Here is a 15,408-nt window from a genome sequence, read left to right as displayed (position 1 = left end):
TCCTTGGCTTTCGTGGCTTTTTCTGGATTTATAGATAAGATAATTTCATTTTCCAAGGCTTAAAAGTTTTTTTTACGATAGGCCTAGAATAGATAAAGACAGAAAGTTCTGAAAGAAAAGTTACATACACACAAATTAACACACACACATGTACATGGGCATATGATAAAATATTTATGTTTTCTAATATTTACTGAATCCAACATATTTTGAATTTAATGTTTTTATTGTCAAACCTTAGTGGAACTTATAAATCGTACACACTCGCAGCTTTCCGGTGTATATTTGTAGATCGTATGCATGACGGACAGATCCGAGGAAGTACGAAAGCCTTTTTACTCCTTTTGACCTCACTCCGATGTAATAAAAATGATATGTACTTTAATTTATAAAAATTATCCGAGTAATAATAACGTTGACTTGCTCATGTTCAGTAACATATCAACAATTTTTCGAAAAACAACATATACAACTAATACTGCTCAAATATTTTCTAGGAAACTTTTTATATTTATGTTGACGTCGCGGAAGAATTTGCCTTATTTCCGAACATCTGTAAATAGGGTAATAATGGAGGAAAACTGCTGAATACTCCAGAAATTTATATTTATCTTTGTGAAAATTTTCATATCTCCGTCTACGAATGACTGATGGAACTTCCAATGTTCATACCAAAACTTGTTTGTACAAAACATCGAGTTTAAACAGATATTGTGTTGTGAAACGTACATGGAACTTGTGTCATAATGTAGACGAAATAGACATATTGGGACCACTTCTTCGTGGAATGACATGAAGTCACAAACATTATCTCAATATTCCTAAGTCTGTATATTGGAAACAGTCATAAAATTTATTGAAATCACAATGGACGCAAGGAACAGGTACGTTTATAAACAAATATATCCCTAAAAGCACTACATCCATATAAGGAGCGTCGAACTGTTTGACATCTCTGCATGGCCTTGTTCAGATATGCTAGACAACAAATCAGATCCCAAAGAAAGTGAACTATCCGACCCGACTTTTCACTTTACTGGCTTAAAGACAAAACTGATTATAAATGTTTACATGCATAATATCGTACATATATTATGTAATAATATAAACTAGTTACCAATGAAATTCAAAAAACAATTTTTTAAATTTTCAATTTGGGTGGTTCAGCACATGTAACACTGATATGTGTAATAAGTAACAGCAAATATTTTAAAATAGTCATTAAATGCTGCTTTTATGTCGAGTCACTAGGTAAGAAGTAACTCCAAAACGAATGGAGAATTTAGAGTTAAATGCCTTGGTAACACAAAATTTCAGAGTTAACTTGTAAGTGTTGAAAAGTTTGCTCTAGATAATCACAAAGGCAGATGCTATACAAAAAGTAAACAAGATGTGCTCATGAGGTCCTCTGTCCAGCTGTAGGGCCATTAAACTTATATGAGCTAACGTTTGATCTCGGCATCACTTTTCTCGGTACACATCCCCCTGTAAAAGTGTGACCAAGATAAAGAAGTGTGCACCCCCAGAGACACAGATACTGTGATGTCAGTTACTAATGCTCAAACACATGCCTCGGACACATTCTTCTGGACTAATGAATTATCAGGTAGATTGAATATTACACTAATGACTGAAACTCCAGTGAAAACTTTCCCATCAAAACTCCCCTATAATTCTCAAAGATACAATCCTCATTATATTTTTTTCTGGAAGAGTTGTAATGAGACCATCCTAAAGTTAAAAAAAAAATTGCCTACTATATTTGATATTTTACCATTGTTGAACCCCCTCCCTAAACATAGCCCCAAGCATTTGTTGATTTTATTATGGAACATACTTACTTACTTATTTAGGCCTGTCGTTCCGTGAGGAACATAGGCCATCAACAACAGTCCTCCAACGAACACGATTCTGAGCTGCTCTAGCTGCATCATGCCAGGTCATGTCCTGCATCTTTAGCTCCGACTCCGAATCACGCCTCCAGGTGTTTCTAGGACGTCCTCTTTTTCTTTTGCGCTGTGGGTTCCAAGTCAGGGCCTGGCGTGTGATGCTGGATGGTGACTTCCTTAATGTGTGTCCAATCCAGCCCCACTTCCTCTGTCTTATTTTTGTATGTCGATCGGTTCGATACATTTCATAAATTCCATAGTTCATTGTTGTGATCACTTTCCAAGAACTTCAGAAGGCCTCAATTTGCTTTCTGACTTCATCGATTGAAGGTTATTGTCTCAAGCCATGGTTTGGATTCTAAGTATAACTTTATCTCAGAATTGGGGAGGTTCTTACATTTGGGCAGTGGTTAGCAACATGTTATTGAAGCAAAAAGTATTTTGTCACAAGTTAATAAATGTCTTGAAATTTGCTTGCAAAACATAAGTATCTGTTTAAAACACTTTAGGCCACTAGGTGCCTCAGTAGGAGTTGGTAGTTAATAAAGTATTGTCTTGGTATCTTGGCCAGTAGTGCACTAACTCATTCATTGAAACTGAAAGGCTGTACCTTGGGAATGACAGACCTAAAGTCAATAACTAAAGATGTACATGACGCAGGCAGTAGCAACTGTTCCTTTGCCAAGTGCTTGGCACTTTAAAGAGGACATTGCAGGTTTTTTCAGATGATACCCTTAAAATATAGGTTTTGTTTCAAGGTAGGCATTGGCAGGATTAGATCCCTAACAGCAACAAAGCCTTAAGTGTCTAGTAAAGGTCTAAATTTGAGGCCTTTCTCTGGCATATGCTAGTATTTCATATGAGTAAAAAAATCTTGCAAGGATCCAAAAATTTCAATCCATCATATTTGGCATACTTCTTTGCACTTTTGTATCATGACCAACTGCAACAATATTAGGTATAATTAGATATTTAACAAGACATAAACATGAAAAATATGTGCATTATTATTGTATCCTACAAATTAAATATGCAAACCAGTTTGTTCTGGAAATAAGTGCAAGAATACTTTGATTTGAAGTACATTTCTATTAGCAATACCATATTCAGTTTTGTGAATAATTTTGTCTTAAAGTATCATGAAAATTTGATTTTTATGCTGTTTAAAGTGATGTTTTTTCTATTTTGTTCCTCTAACTGGGAATACATGTAATTTATGTGTAGCTAAAATGCTTTATGCAATAGAATTCCATGCAGTCAAAACACTATGGTTCAGTAAAATATTTTTGTTGCAACTTCAGGTGTTATACAATGTGTCCATACAATTTTTATTATTCATGTATAACAAGATAATTTAATTTTTTAACAACAGTTATAACATTACAGAGAAATTTGCAAAATCAAATTAGTTTACAGCAAATAATTGCAAAAATGCAATTTTACCTGTCAACCATATTAAATTGCATATATATTTAAATCAATTCATACTTCAGTGTTAATTAAGTTGAGGTCACTTGACTCTGTCTTTTAGTTTACAAAGTCTAAATTGAAAGCCTTACACACACAACTTGTGGTGTTATCCTGTAGTGGTTCTGATGTGGGACAAACTGTCAAGGTTTTATGGTGTTGTCCTGTAGTGGTCCTGATGTGGGACAAACTGTCAGGGTTTTGTGGTGTTGTCAGGTAGTGGTTCTGATGTGGGATAAACTGTCAGGGTTTTGTGGTGTTGTCCTGTAGTGGTCCTGATGTGGGACAAACTGTCAGGGTTTTGTGGTGTTGTCAGGTAGTGGTTCTGATGTGGGATAAACTGTCAGGGTTTTGTGGTGTTGTCAGGTAGTAGTTCTGATGTGGGACAAACTGTCAAGGTTTTGTGGTATTGTCCTGTAGTGGTCCTGATGTGGGACAAACTGTCAGGGTTTTGTGGTGTTGTCAGGTAGTGGTTCTGATGTGGGACAAACTGTCAGGGTTTTTTGTTGTTGTTTTGTTGTCCTGTAGTGGTCCTGATGTGGGACAAACTGTCAGGGTTTTGTGGTGTTGGCTTGTAGAATTGTCAGGGATTTGTGGCTTTGCCCTGAAGTGGTTCTGATGTGGGACAAACTGTCAGGGTTTTGTGATGTTGTCCTGTAGTGGTTCTGATGTGGGATAAACTGTCAGGGTTTTGTGGTGTTGTCAGGTAGTGGTCCTGATGTGGGATAAACTGTCAGGGTTTTGTGGTGTTGTCCTGTAGTGTTTCTGATGTGGGATAAACTGTCAGGGTTTTGTGGTGTTGTCAGGTAGTGGTTCTGATGTGGGACAAACTGTCAAGGTTTTGTGGTGTTGTCAGGTAGTGGTCCTGATGTGGGACAAACTGTCAGGGTTTTGTGGTGTTGTACTGTAGTAGTTCTGACCTGGGACAAACTGTCAGGGTTATGGGGCATTGTCTTGTAGTGGGACAAACTGTCAGGGTTTTATGATGTTGTCCTGTAGTTGTCCTGATGTGGGACAAACTGTCAAGTTTTTGCGGCATTGTTCTGTAGTGGTCCTGATGTGGGACAAACTATTAGGGTTATGGGGCATTGTCTTGAAGTGGGGACAAACTGTCAGGGTTTTGTGATGTTGTCCTGTAGTGGTTCTTATGTGGGAACTGTCAGGGTTTTGTGGCATTGTCTTGAGTGGGACAAACTGTCAGACTTTTGTGGTGTTGTTCTGTAGTGGTTCTGATGTTGGACAAACTGTCAGGGTTTTGTGTTGTTGTCCTATAGTGGTTCTGATGTGGGACAAACTGCCAGGTTTTTGTGTTGTTGTCCTGTAGTAGTTCTGATGTGGGACAAACTGTCAGGGTTTTGTGGTGTTGTCCTGTAGTGGTTCTGATGTGGGACAAACTGTCAGGGTTTTGTGGTGTTGTCCTGTACAAACTGTCAGGGTTTTGTGGTGTTGTCAAATAGTGTTTCTGATGTGGGATGTCAGGGTTTTGTGGTGTTGTCCTGTAGTGGTTCTGATGTGGGATAAACTGTCAGGGTTTTGTGGTGTTGTCAGGTAGTGGTCCTGATGTGGGACAAACTGTCAGGGTTTTGTGGTGTTGTCCTTTAGTGTTTCTGATGTGGGATAAACTGTAAATCACAGCAGCATGGTCCTATTGTACGGTTTTGTGGTGTTGTCAGATATACAATTTTAATAACTCCAAACTACCTTTTCATATAAATTATAAGTGTTTTTACTTATTACTGTTTTAGATATGTTACAGTTAAAATATTTAACATTGAAAATCTTACTTATGTACCATTGTCACTTCATGGGTTGAACGAGCAAATACAGGGTTTTGTGGTGTTGTCCTGTAGTGGTCCTGATGTGGGACAAACTGCCAGGGTTTTGTGGTGTTGTTTAGTACCCTGATATTGGTTCTGATATGGGACAAATGTCACTCATAATTGATCTTTATGAGTTACACTGATTCTAAATTAGTCCATTGGTAAAGACACAGATGTACTAAGTAGTTTTGATGTGATGCTAAAAATCATGATGTGATCTAGCTTGGTAATTGTACTGTTTTGAGCCTCACAGACACACAAACACACACAATTGATTACACTTGTGTAACTTTTCAAATAAAGTAATTTAAAAATAAATTCAATGCTCATATTTTTCATCTATGTTTTCTTCCTTGAAATATTGCATTATGGAATTTAAACAGTTAATGTTGGAGATAATGTACTCAATGTACTCAATGTTTGTTACCCCACTTTTGTGCAATGTCAATGTAGAATACATTTGAGGATCATTAATCAGAAGTAACGCAAGGTCTTTTCAGTAGTTTGATGCTTTTGTAAAATTAGGTCAGTTTATCTATTCAATGTAGGTATATTTGGTGATAAATGAATACAGGTGAGGGAAAAGCAGCAGTCACCATTCCTTTTAACTTAATTGTCGATTAATTAAAATACCAATGTAAAGCATGGCCAACATCATGAACATATGCAAACATTTCTTTGAATATTTTATGTACTTTCAGACATTACGTTGGATTCTCTTTCAGTTTTGTTTCATTTGAAGTAATTTTTTAGCATAGCAGACATATCTGAAGTCTGCTAATTCGAACTGCATACATGTTTATTTGAAATTATAAAAAAAACACCATAATACAGATGTAATACTTGAGAAAAAAGAGACTGAAGCTGAAGTTATATATTCCATAGTAGACTAACAAAATCTGTCGACGAAGGGGAAGGAAAAAGTAGCACTATTTCCCATTTATCTCTACTTGTCTGTGACACTATGGAGTGAGAAACCAATGCCAAGTCTGCATGAATTAGCCAAGATCTAGCAGATTGTTCAGTACAGGGTCATATATTTTCTCTCCTGTTACTTAGAGTTGTATCTAAACTCTCTCGGGTTTTCCCAGTTTGCAACAGTTCATAGATTTCAACAGTTTGGTGCTTATTTTGTTTTAGATTTTGAAAAATTATTCAGAATTTTTATAGTACATATATTAAATCATTGAATTTGTTACTCTAATTAAGGACAGATGATACAAACAAACTTTTGTCAAAAATTTTGAAAATAACAACTTGTGTCATGTTTCAATGAATAAAATGAATAGGTTTCACCATGTAGATTTTAAATTTTCATTCAAAGTTGCGCAAAAATAGAATTTGAAGTGAAAAATATTTGTATAGAATAATAAGGATATGGTTTCAGAAGGGTAGAATTTGAACGTCACAGAATTAAGGTTTACAATTTCTTTATATTCTAGAAATTTATTATTTGCATCATTTGCAATGAAATAAAGCCTTTTAGTTGCAGTAACATATTTTGTTTACTAGCAAATGAAATTTGAAACAAATTGCTTGACCCAGGAAATTGTACCGGTAGATTTTTTTGATAGATACAGCAGATTTTTTAGCATTATGGTTATATATTTTAGTCATATACCAACATTATGGTTTTATATTAATTTTAGTCTTTTATCTTTTATTGTTAAAGACTAAAACAAAAAATCATAACACTACAGTTCTACAGCTAAAACAGATCATACTGTTGATTAGACTTGGTGGCTTTACACTCAAGTAAACTCTACACTGTATGGTCATAAATTTCAGACATTTAATGCCCAAATGCAGGCATACCACAAGCCAATAGCCTATCCACATATTAGTCTGAGTTTATTGGTGAAATGATGGGAGTTCAATTGTGTAAATAATGTGTTTCAAAATGGCTTGGATCAAGGTCATATCTGAAATGAAAATAATCACTCTCTGTTCGAAGATTTACTTTTCATTGAAATAGAACTGTACGTTTAGGGAAAAAAAATTATAATACTCCTGCCATGAAATAGAGGGCCAGGGTATATTTTTTATACGTTTTATTCTTGTGTGTCTGTCTGCTGTAACAGATTTTTGTCACAATTTCTCAGCAACTTCTCTTAGTAGATGCATTAAATGTTAGCACACATACTTTTTGTTTTGGCATGCCATGTGGGGATCTATTTTTGTATGAATCCAATGTCAACTTCCTGTTCATCCTTTCCATACTGTTCATCCCAAATTCACATCAGTCTCAGAGCAGGAGTATACATAGCAGCATTTGCTCACAAATTTCTTAATCAAAATATTTGTTCTGACCAATGATAATTTCAGTAATGTATAATTTTTGATTAGCATGTTTTACATTAAGTTAAAATGTATTAGAATAAAATAAAGTGGTGTTGACTGCAAAAAAGACAAAAACTAGTATTTCAACTGAATGAATAATGAAAAGTTTGGGTTTTTTTAACTTTAAATTGTATTAGCAAGAGCTTTATGCAGACTTCAATTTTCATCACTATTATAACTGCATGACAAAGCATGAAACATATTATTAATCAGTTATAACTTGACATGTATGCAGTATACATAGAAAAATCCTTTTCATATATAAAGCTAGGTGGAAATATGTGGGAATTAGTGTTTTTTAAATATGCTGCCAAACAAATTAAAAATCTGTCAAAAGCATAATGATGAATTTGTAATTGGTGCAGTATAAACATATTGCTAAAGGATGAAAGTCCACCATTTTTCCTAGTCTTTTGAAGTGTATTTTATGTAACTGTATTGCTTTCCGAGTTTTGCCTTGATATTTCTGTGTAGATTGGTAAGATCTTGAACTTCTACTGATCTTACCTTATTTTCCAAGGACAGTTGTGAAAAGAATAATATACTGTCATCTGGGTCAGTAAAACTATGTTTGTTTGACATTAATCATATAATTATTGCAGAGAAGAAAAAAAAGAGGATGTTAGTACTTTGAATATATGGAGCATGATGGCAATTGTCTAGTGTAAAGACAGCTAGATAATGTTTAGTAGTGCAGGGATATCTCACATATATATTATCTGTTTGCATTTACTGAACAGCATTATTCATAAATCATCATGACTAGTGTATGTGTCATTAGAAGACATTAGAATATTCATTGCTACATTCAACATGGAAATAACATTTTTTTCTGAATTTGCCCCATGAGTCTGTTTCCTGGTGATTTTTCACTTACAGGAGAAATGCCACAGCCCCACCCCACACACACAAACACACCTCCCTTCTCCTCCCCTCCTCCCTTTTTCCTATCCTATTGTTTATAATAGAAGTAACTTTCCAATAATGTCATTGTTTTCAGTAATTATTCCACAGAATTGTGTGTCCAAAATTAACCTTAATTAATACCTATCAAATGGTTTCAAACAAATCTCTGTTACCATTAACACATCTAGCTCTGATACAAGAACACGAGAAGCACTCAATAACAAAATGATTTTTAAAATATATATATTATAGGATTAAACGTTCTTTTTGAAATTTTACTCACAAACTAAATAAAAGTGCGAAGCACTTTTATGTTAAGTTTGTGAGTAAAATGTCAAGAGTTTACACATCGATAAATTTTTCAAAAAGTACGTTTAATTCTTATAATTCCAATATCGAATTTTTAAAAATATTTAAATTATTTCTTTTTGAGGCCTCCATACAATCCGTTATTTCTGGACGGCGTAGGAATACATTTTACCTAAAGGAACGTAATCGAGATGAATTTCGATAGAGTTCAGCTTAAATTGTCAAAACAATCGATAAATAAACTTATAACAACTAATCGAATGTTGTTTAAGTCAACAAATATCGTAATTACGAGTTTACTTCAGAATAGTTCGTCTTTGACCATGGCCATGTTGACATAAACAACAACTCTCATAACGAAAGTTGCAGACCGACGACGCCTTCAATTTGCACTTGTTTATTCAAAGATTGAGGAACGATATAGAAAGTAAATATGAATTTGATGCTAATAGGGCAAGAGTTTGAGGTACGTTTCTTTTCCCTGTCAAAACGATACAGACTGAGCTTATTTTCTACGTATGAACGTTGAGACAGCGATTTTTAAAATTCACACTCGTGATCGGACAGTGACATAAACATTTTCACGGCGTCCATCAGTTAGGCAGTCTAGTATGTTGCCAGTTTTGTTTAAGCCCTAATTAAATTTCAAGTTTCTTGTATTCATTATTTAGCCAGAACAGACCCAGAAATAACTGCTTTCATTGTTTATACGATAACCTAGTAGTGTCGTCAAGAAAATAGTTCTGATTGAAAGAATTTATCGATGTGTAAAAATTTTCTGGAACGTGTTCTCGTCCAATCAAAACACAGGAAATCAATAAATAAAATGAAGATTGGAATTATACATTTATACTATGATTTAAACAGTAGTTAATGGGTTTTTAGATAACCAATAAAATTGTAAGATAGGACACAAATTAAGGTTTAAATGATTTTATTGATAAACTCTCCATTTGAATGTGATTCATCTATAGTCTGGTCAGCCCTAACTGAATGCCCCTGCATCATTTGAAGAGCATTGTTTGCAATTCAGTTTGATTATTTAACCTGAGCTGTAATTAGTAAGAGAAAAGCTCAATTAATTTGATTTTCCACAAGTTTGTCAGAAAAGAAAAACCTGAACATCTTCAGTGTGTTGCTATTGATATCTTTTTTAAATCACTTACCATCAGTTACTTATGTAACATAATCAGTAAATCTAACAAGGACTCTTTCATTATTTTTAAGTGCCCTTGGCTCTTATTGGGAGCATATTTGTTTTAGCATGTTTATGGTTTTAACACTTTAGCCCCTGTAAGCTAACTTGATCTCTTTAGAATGCAGAAATAGTTTATAAGTACTAATGATGGAGTCCCAGAAGATCCTCTTACTGTTCATTTAGTAGATTATATCTGTGAAGACAGTATTAATTTTGTTGTCATTAATAACAAAATATGGAAAGGGGAATGACTTCAAGCCATAATATTATGAATATAGTTTTACTTACTTTTATATCTTCGTATGCAAGAAGACATTATCTTTAATATCATGTACACTGTATATTTTGATGATTGATGGTTTGTGAGAAATTGAGTAGAAAATGCATTTTCTCTGCAAAGCTTCAGCATTTGGCAGATGTGGAGTTTATCCAGTAGTAGTATTGATTGGTAACCAACTCAGCAGTGTTATCATTTTGAAATAAATAAAGTTAATACACTTAACAGACAGAGGCTAAGTTAATGTATGGCGATTCATTAGAATGTTTATTTACTTGTAGTATGGAGAGGAAAAAAGAGCAGGCTCGCAGAGAGAGGGAGAATCAAGCCCGCAAATTTATGGAAGGACAGAGGAAGAATGAAATCAGCACGAACACTTGTCTCTTCTCCGAACCAGTCAAAAAGGTACCACATCATGTGTAATAAGATTTCCCTGAAACATTTTATTGCAAGCATAGGCGCTCCCCGTGTAATTCTGTAAATGGCGAAATTAAGTACCCGTATTTATATATATGTCTACCCCTCTATACCATAAAATCAACTGATTCTATAGTATAGACGAGTAGACCTATATATACTTATCTTTCATCGTTTACAGAATTATATGGGGAGTGCCTATGATTGTAAGTAGAACTTAAACAGGGTAAAGAAATTCTTGAAGAAATCAAAGTCTTAATCAAGATGTGCAAGTTGAGCTATTCTCATATATTAAATATAATATACAAATGTATAATATACAAGTTGTTTATAATACAAATGTGTGTTTGTCCATGGTCAAATAAAATTCATGTGATGTTTGATGTGGCAGACAAAATAATGAATAATTGATCCTCCCCATATTCCTTGACTGATCTGGAACATAGCATCACACAGGCTATTTAAAAAAGTTAATTTGTTATCCTTAATCACAGTAGCGAGAAAGCGTTTCAGCCAATGTATATAAAGTATTCCTAGATTGTTTACCTTTTAAGCTGTGTTAAGAAACTTGTGAGTGAGGCCAGTGTAGCACCTGTATTGTCAGTGTTTGATTGATTGCCAGTTTTGTAATAGATTATTTAAGTCATCTCTTCCTTACACCTGAGATATTCTCATGGAAATTTTCCAATTTTAATGACACAATAGTATAGAGTAAGTTTTAAGGATGTGTGGGTTATTCAGTCAGGTATTAAGTGTTGTTAGTACCTTCCTCTTCCCTTTTAAAAGAAGTTAAGTGCCATAAACCCACCAAATATAACACATTGTACCATTTACCCACCAAATATAACACACGATATCATTCTACCCGACAAATAAAATGCATTAAAAGTGTCTATTTTTATGAAAATTGTTGGTGCTACAGTCTATTTTGGTCATTGATAAAGATGAGCTGCATTATTTATAGAATGGTAGTTGATAATCTATATGATTGACCTATTAACTTGCAAGAGGAAAATAAAGCAGAGATTAAATCTATAAAATATTTCAGTCTTTTTGTCAGATTTCGCGTTTAAAATCAATTCTCTTAATTAAAAACAAATTTTATATTGACTTTGGAATTAATTTTGTTAATCATTAAAATTAATAATAATAATTAATGACAAAAATTAATGCTTAAAAGTTGTTTAGAAATAGACTGTAATCTCATTATATTAAGCATATGTTTAAAGGAGAGTAATCTATAAAATTTCAATAAAACTATATTCTTGGCAATCATTTCCTGACTTTTAACGTAAAAAGGATACCTAGATGATGTAAGTGTGGTGAAGCTGTTATGAGTGTGTGACATGGCAGCTTGTGTATTTCTATTTATATCGGTGTATGTAAGTAGTTAATTACATGGTAAACACTATTATACCCACATATACTTGTACATTCATTCATCTGTAGGTGTAACACTTGGACAAGAATTTGAAAATTTATAAAACATGAAAATAATAAGAAATCTACTTATGCAGCCAATGAAGCCATGCATTTATTAAAAGGAAGGGAATAGCAATGATGTTTTAACTCTGAACTTTTATTTGTAGAAAAATATTGATCCAATAGCCCAGAGAATTCAGGCGACATTAGGAAAATGCAACATGGAGAATTACCGAGATGCTATAGGCATTACCCAGCAGCCCGCCACACCTCTTCCTGATAAAAAGAGGATGTCATTCCCAGATAGGAAACCAGACTCTAGACCTAATCATTCAAAAGAGACAGAGGGAGCCAAAAGATCACTGGATGATAAAAATACAGCTAAAAATGCTCCTGCAAAGTCATATACATATCAGAGTTATCTTGACAAACAGCGTGGAGCTTCATCGCGTGATCCTGGCTCCTCATCAGACAAAAAAGCACACCCACCCTCCTCATCCTCCAATGGCCTGAAAGCAGATCAGCCCAAACCCCATCATCCCATAAAAAAGGAACACCGGTCCCCCAGCCCATTAAAAAAGGAACAGACCACCCCCACAAAGAACGGCCCAGTTAATGGGAAGGGCGGTGAGGAGAAAGGGGAGGGAAGTAATAAGAACAAATACCACTCTGTGAATGGCATTCCTGCTCCTCTAAAGCCAAGTAAACATCATAATCTTCCACCACTGAGGATCAACAAGGTAATTAAAAGTTATAAAAATACACTGGAATAAAAAAATAATAAATATATTTCTAAGAACTTAATCCAAAAATAGAAACCATATTCTGATAATAGAACCAAAGATTCATTTACTGGAGATAATTTCCTGAGTTTTTCTATCAGAGTTTGGGAAAATGCGTGAGTTTGTAATCAAGATTATGAATTTCTTATGAATAATTTACAGGTAATTTGAGAAAAAAAAAAATTGAGAAATGTTAGATATTTAATTATCTTTTCATGGGAAATAATTGGAATGTCAGTTGGAATTTTCTTAAAGGCATGACAATTTAAAAGAGGAGATTTTTTTTTCATCTGTGCTGGAGTCACAATTTTGAACAAAATAATTATTTTCTAAACTTTGAAATCATTCACCTTGAATGATTGTTGGAACTGATTAAAGATTTACATTTTTTTTCTTCACTTTGATTTCAGAAAATTCAGACAGTGTTATTATAGACATTATTTAATCTTAACAAAAATTACAGAGAAGATAATCTCAGATTATCTCATTGTTTGAACTTAGCTTATCAAGATTTTGATTACTTTGGTTTGACAAGGATGTTGCAGATTGACATCTTAAGCATGCATACTTCTTGTTATTTTCAGGAGGTGGACAGTGTTGAAGATATTTTAAAGGTAAAACCTTTTATGAGAAGTCCTCTGTTGAGAATGATATCAAAATCGACAAAAAAGAGAAAGATTTCTAGAATCTTTTATTTATCATGATGATTTTTATTGTCTCAAAAAACTAAAGTGACCTAAGGGTCATCAAGCCTTTGATAAGAAAGTTTACTCTCAGGGAACCTATTGTGAAGTTTCTGTCAAAGTTTGCCTGCAAACAATGCTGGAACTTCATGTATTTATATAAGCTCTACTGGTCAAAGACTATAAGAGCCTATGTGATAGTAATGTGTTTGTTGTCTTTCCATGTCTATCAGTTTGTTTGTCAATAAACAATTTTAAATTCTGATTCTTATCCCATTTAATTTGGTAATTTTTTAATTAGACCATACTTTGACATACTTCTCTAAGTCTTTTTTTTATTTACATGAAGGGTGTTGTCATAGTAACTAAAAATAGAAATTTCAAGGGAATTCTTTTTTTCTTTAAAAAGTTATGCTTCTAGTCTGATTTCAAAAAGAAAATGTACACAAGTAGACTGCACATTTAGAAACTTATAATAGCATAAAAACATAAATATCTTATTGATTTGTTTAATAAATGGGGTTGCAATGGAAATTATAAATATATAGAAAATTCTATAAAATTATTTCAAAATGCCACTCTTCTTATAATAGTATAAGCCAAAGTACAATGAAACTTGACACACAAAGGGCCCTAACCACAGACTATTACTATATCTAGCTGTATTTGTTGATGTTTCTATTGTTTAAAATTTTGTCAATTGTACAAATCAGCTGAGCTATAGTCTTACCAGAGATTTTTGCTTATGGATTTTTTTTTGATATATAGCTTAAAAGAAAATTTTATTTGAGTAACATAGGGATAAATCTTAAATCATGATCTTTATGAGGAATAGACAATAAAATGGAAATGTATGCTTTAATCCAAAAGTAATACTGTAAATAAGACTTTGAATTAAAATATAGCTTAAAAGCAAAACTTTATGTGAGTCAATAGAGGAATAAATCTTAAGTCATGATCTTCATGAGGAATAGATAATAAAATGGAAAAACAGGCTTTAATTAAAGGGCAATAACAAAATAAGACTGCACTTTGTGTTGTTGATTAACATTAACATATTTTGTTTCTTTATAACTTTTCATGATTTTAAATTAAAAAAAAAAAAGGTATGGGAATCGTTGTTTGGGAAACAGTAAAATCCCTATAATAAATTATTACATTGATTTGCAGGAGATGACCCAAATGCATCAGCCACACACTGCCATTCAAACTCCGCGCAAGGAAGAGAAGTTCCCATTTCCTACTAGTTCTCCCAGCAGCAAGGTACCACTTGTAGAATAGTACCCTGGGTATTATACATATATTACATGGCTTCAAGGGCAGCATACCAGAATATTTGCCCCAAGGTGACAGAAAAGCCCTGGAGTGTTATGTCGCCCTATGCTGAAGGCAGAGAGCGACATAACACTCCAGGGCTTTCCTGTCATCAAGGGGCAAATATTCTGGTATTTCTGCCCAAGAATTTAGCCATGTAATATATGGTATATAACATTTTTAAGCATTGAACCCAAATCGATCATCGAACATATTTATTGAACACCATGTATACAAGTACGCTGAGTATAATTCAGAAATATCCCGTCCTGTTTCATGGCAGAATGTTTTCAGTATGCTGATACATGTGTTGTTAACCTTTGTTGTAATTTAAAAAAAAATTCTCAATTAAATTATCTAATTCCTTTGAATTCAAATAAACAAATCGCCGACGTTGTCTCGACTTTTTAATTTTCGCGGAACTGTTTACGCTTGCTTAGCAACTGCATCTGTGAATTTCGAACCCGACGTATTTAATATGGAGAATGATTGCACGTGAGGGAACATAACTGTGTTCGCGAGGGCAACATAACTGTTTCAGGTGGAATATAACTATATCCGGCGTTATTCGGCAGTTTTTCAGG

At 33.8% G+C, this 15,408-nt stretch overlaps 1 protein-coding gene across 1 annotated transcript in view; it reads left to right on the top strand.

Annotated features, from left to right (window-relative positions):
* The first annotated feature begins 539 nt into the window (after positions 1-539).
* The window catches only part of LOC134228941 (AF4/FMR2 family member 4-like), a 37,569-nt gene continuing 22,700 nt past the window's right edge, over positions 540-15,408 (top strand). Inside the window, exons 1-5 of the mRNA XM_062710634.1 lie at positions 540-884; positions 10,488-10,611; positions 12,213-12,785; positions 13,412-13,441; positions 14,681-14,773. Of these exons, the coding sequence (XP_062566618.1) occupies positions 868-884; positions 10,488-10,611; positions 12,213-12,785; positions 13,412-13,441; positions 14,681-14,773 (837 nt within the window). The 5' untranslated portion in view covers positions 540-867. The remainder of the gene's footprint in view (positions 885-10,487; positions 10,612-12,212; positions 12,786-13,411; positions 13,442-14,680; positions 14,774-15,408) is intronic.

This window comes from Saccostrea cucullata, unplaced genomic scaffold (genome assembly GCF_032062105.1).
Source record: "Saccostrea cucullata isolate Sc308-1 unplaced genomic scaffold, CSIRO_AGI_Scuc_v1 ctg341, whole genome shotgun sequence".
NCBI classification, from domain to species: domain Eukaryota; kingdom Metazoa; phylum Mollusca; class Bivalvia; order Ostreida; family Ostreidae; genus Saccostrea; species Saccostrea cuccullata.
Note: the sequence above shows the minus strand (reverse complement) of the source record. Positions and strands in the feature narration are given on the sequence as shown.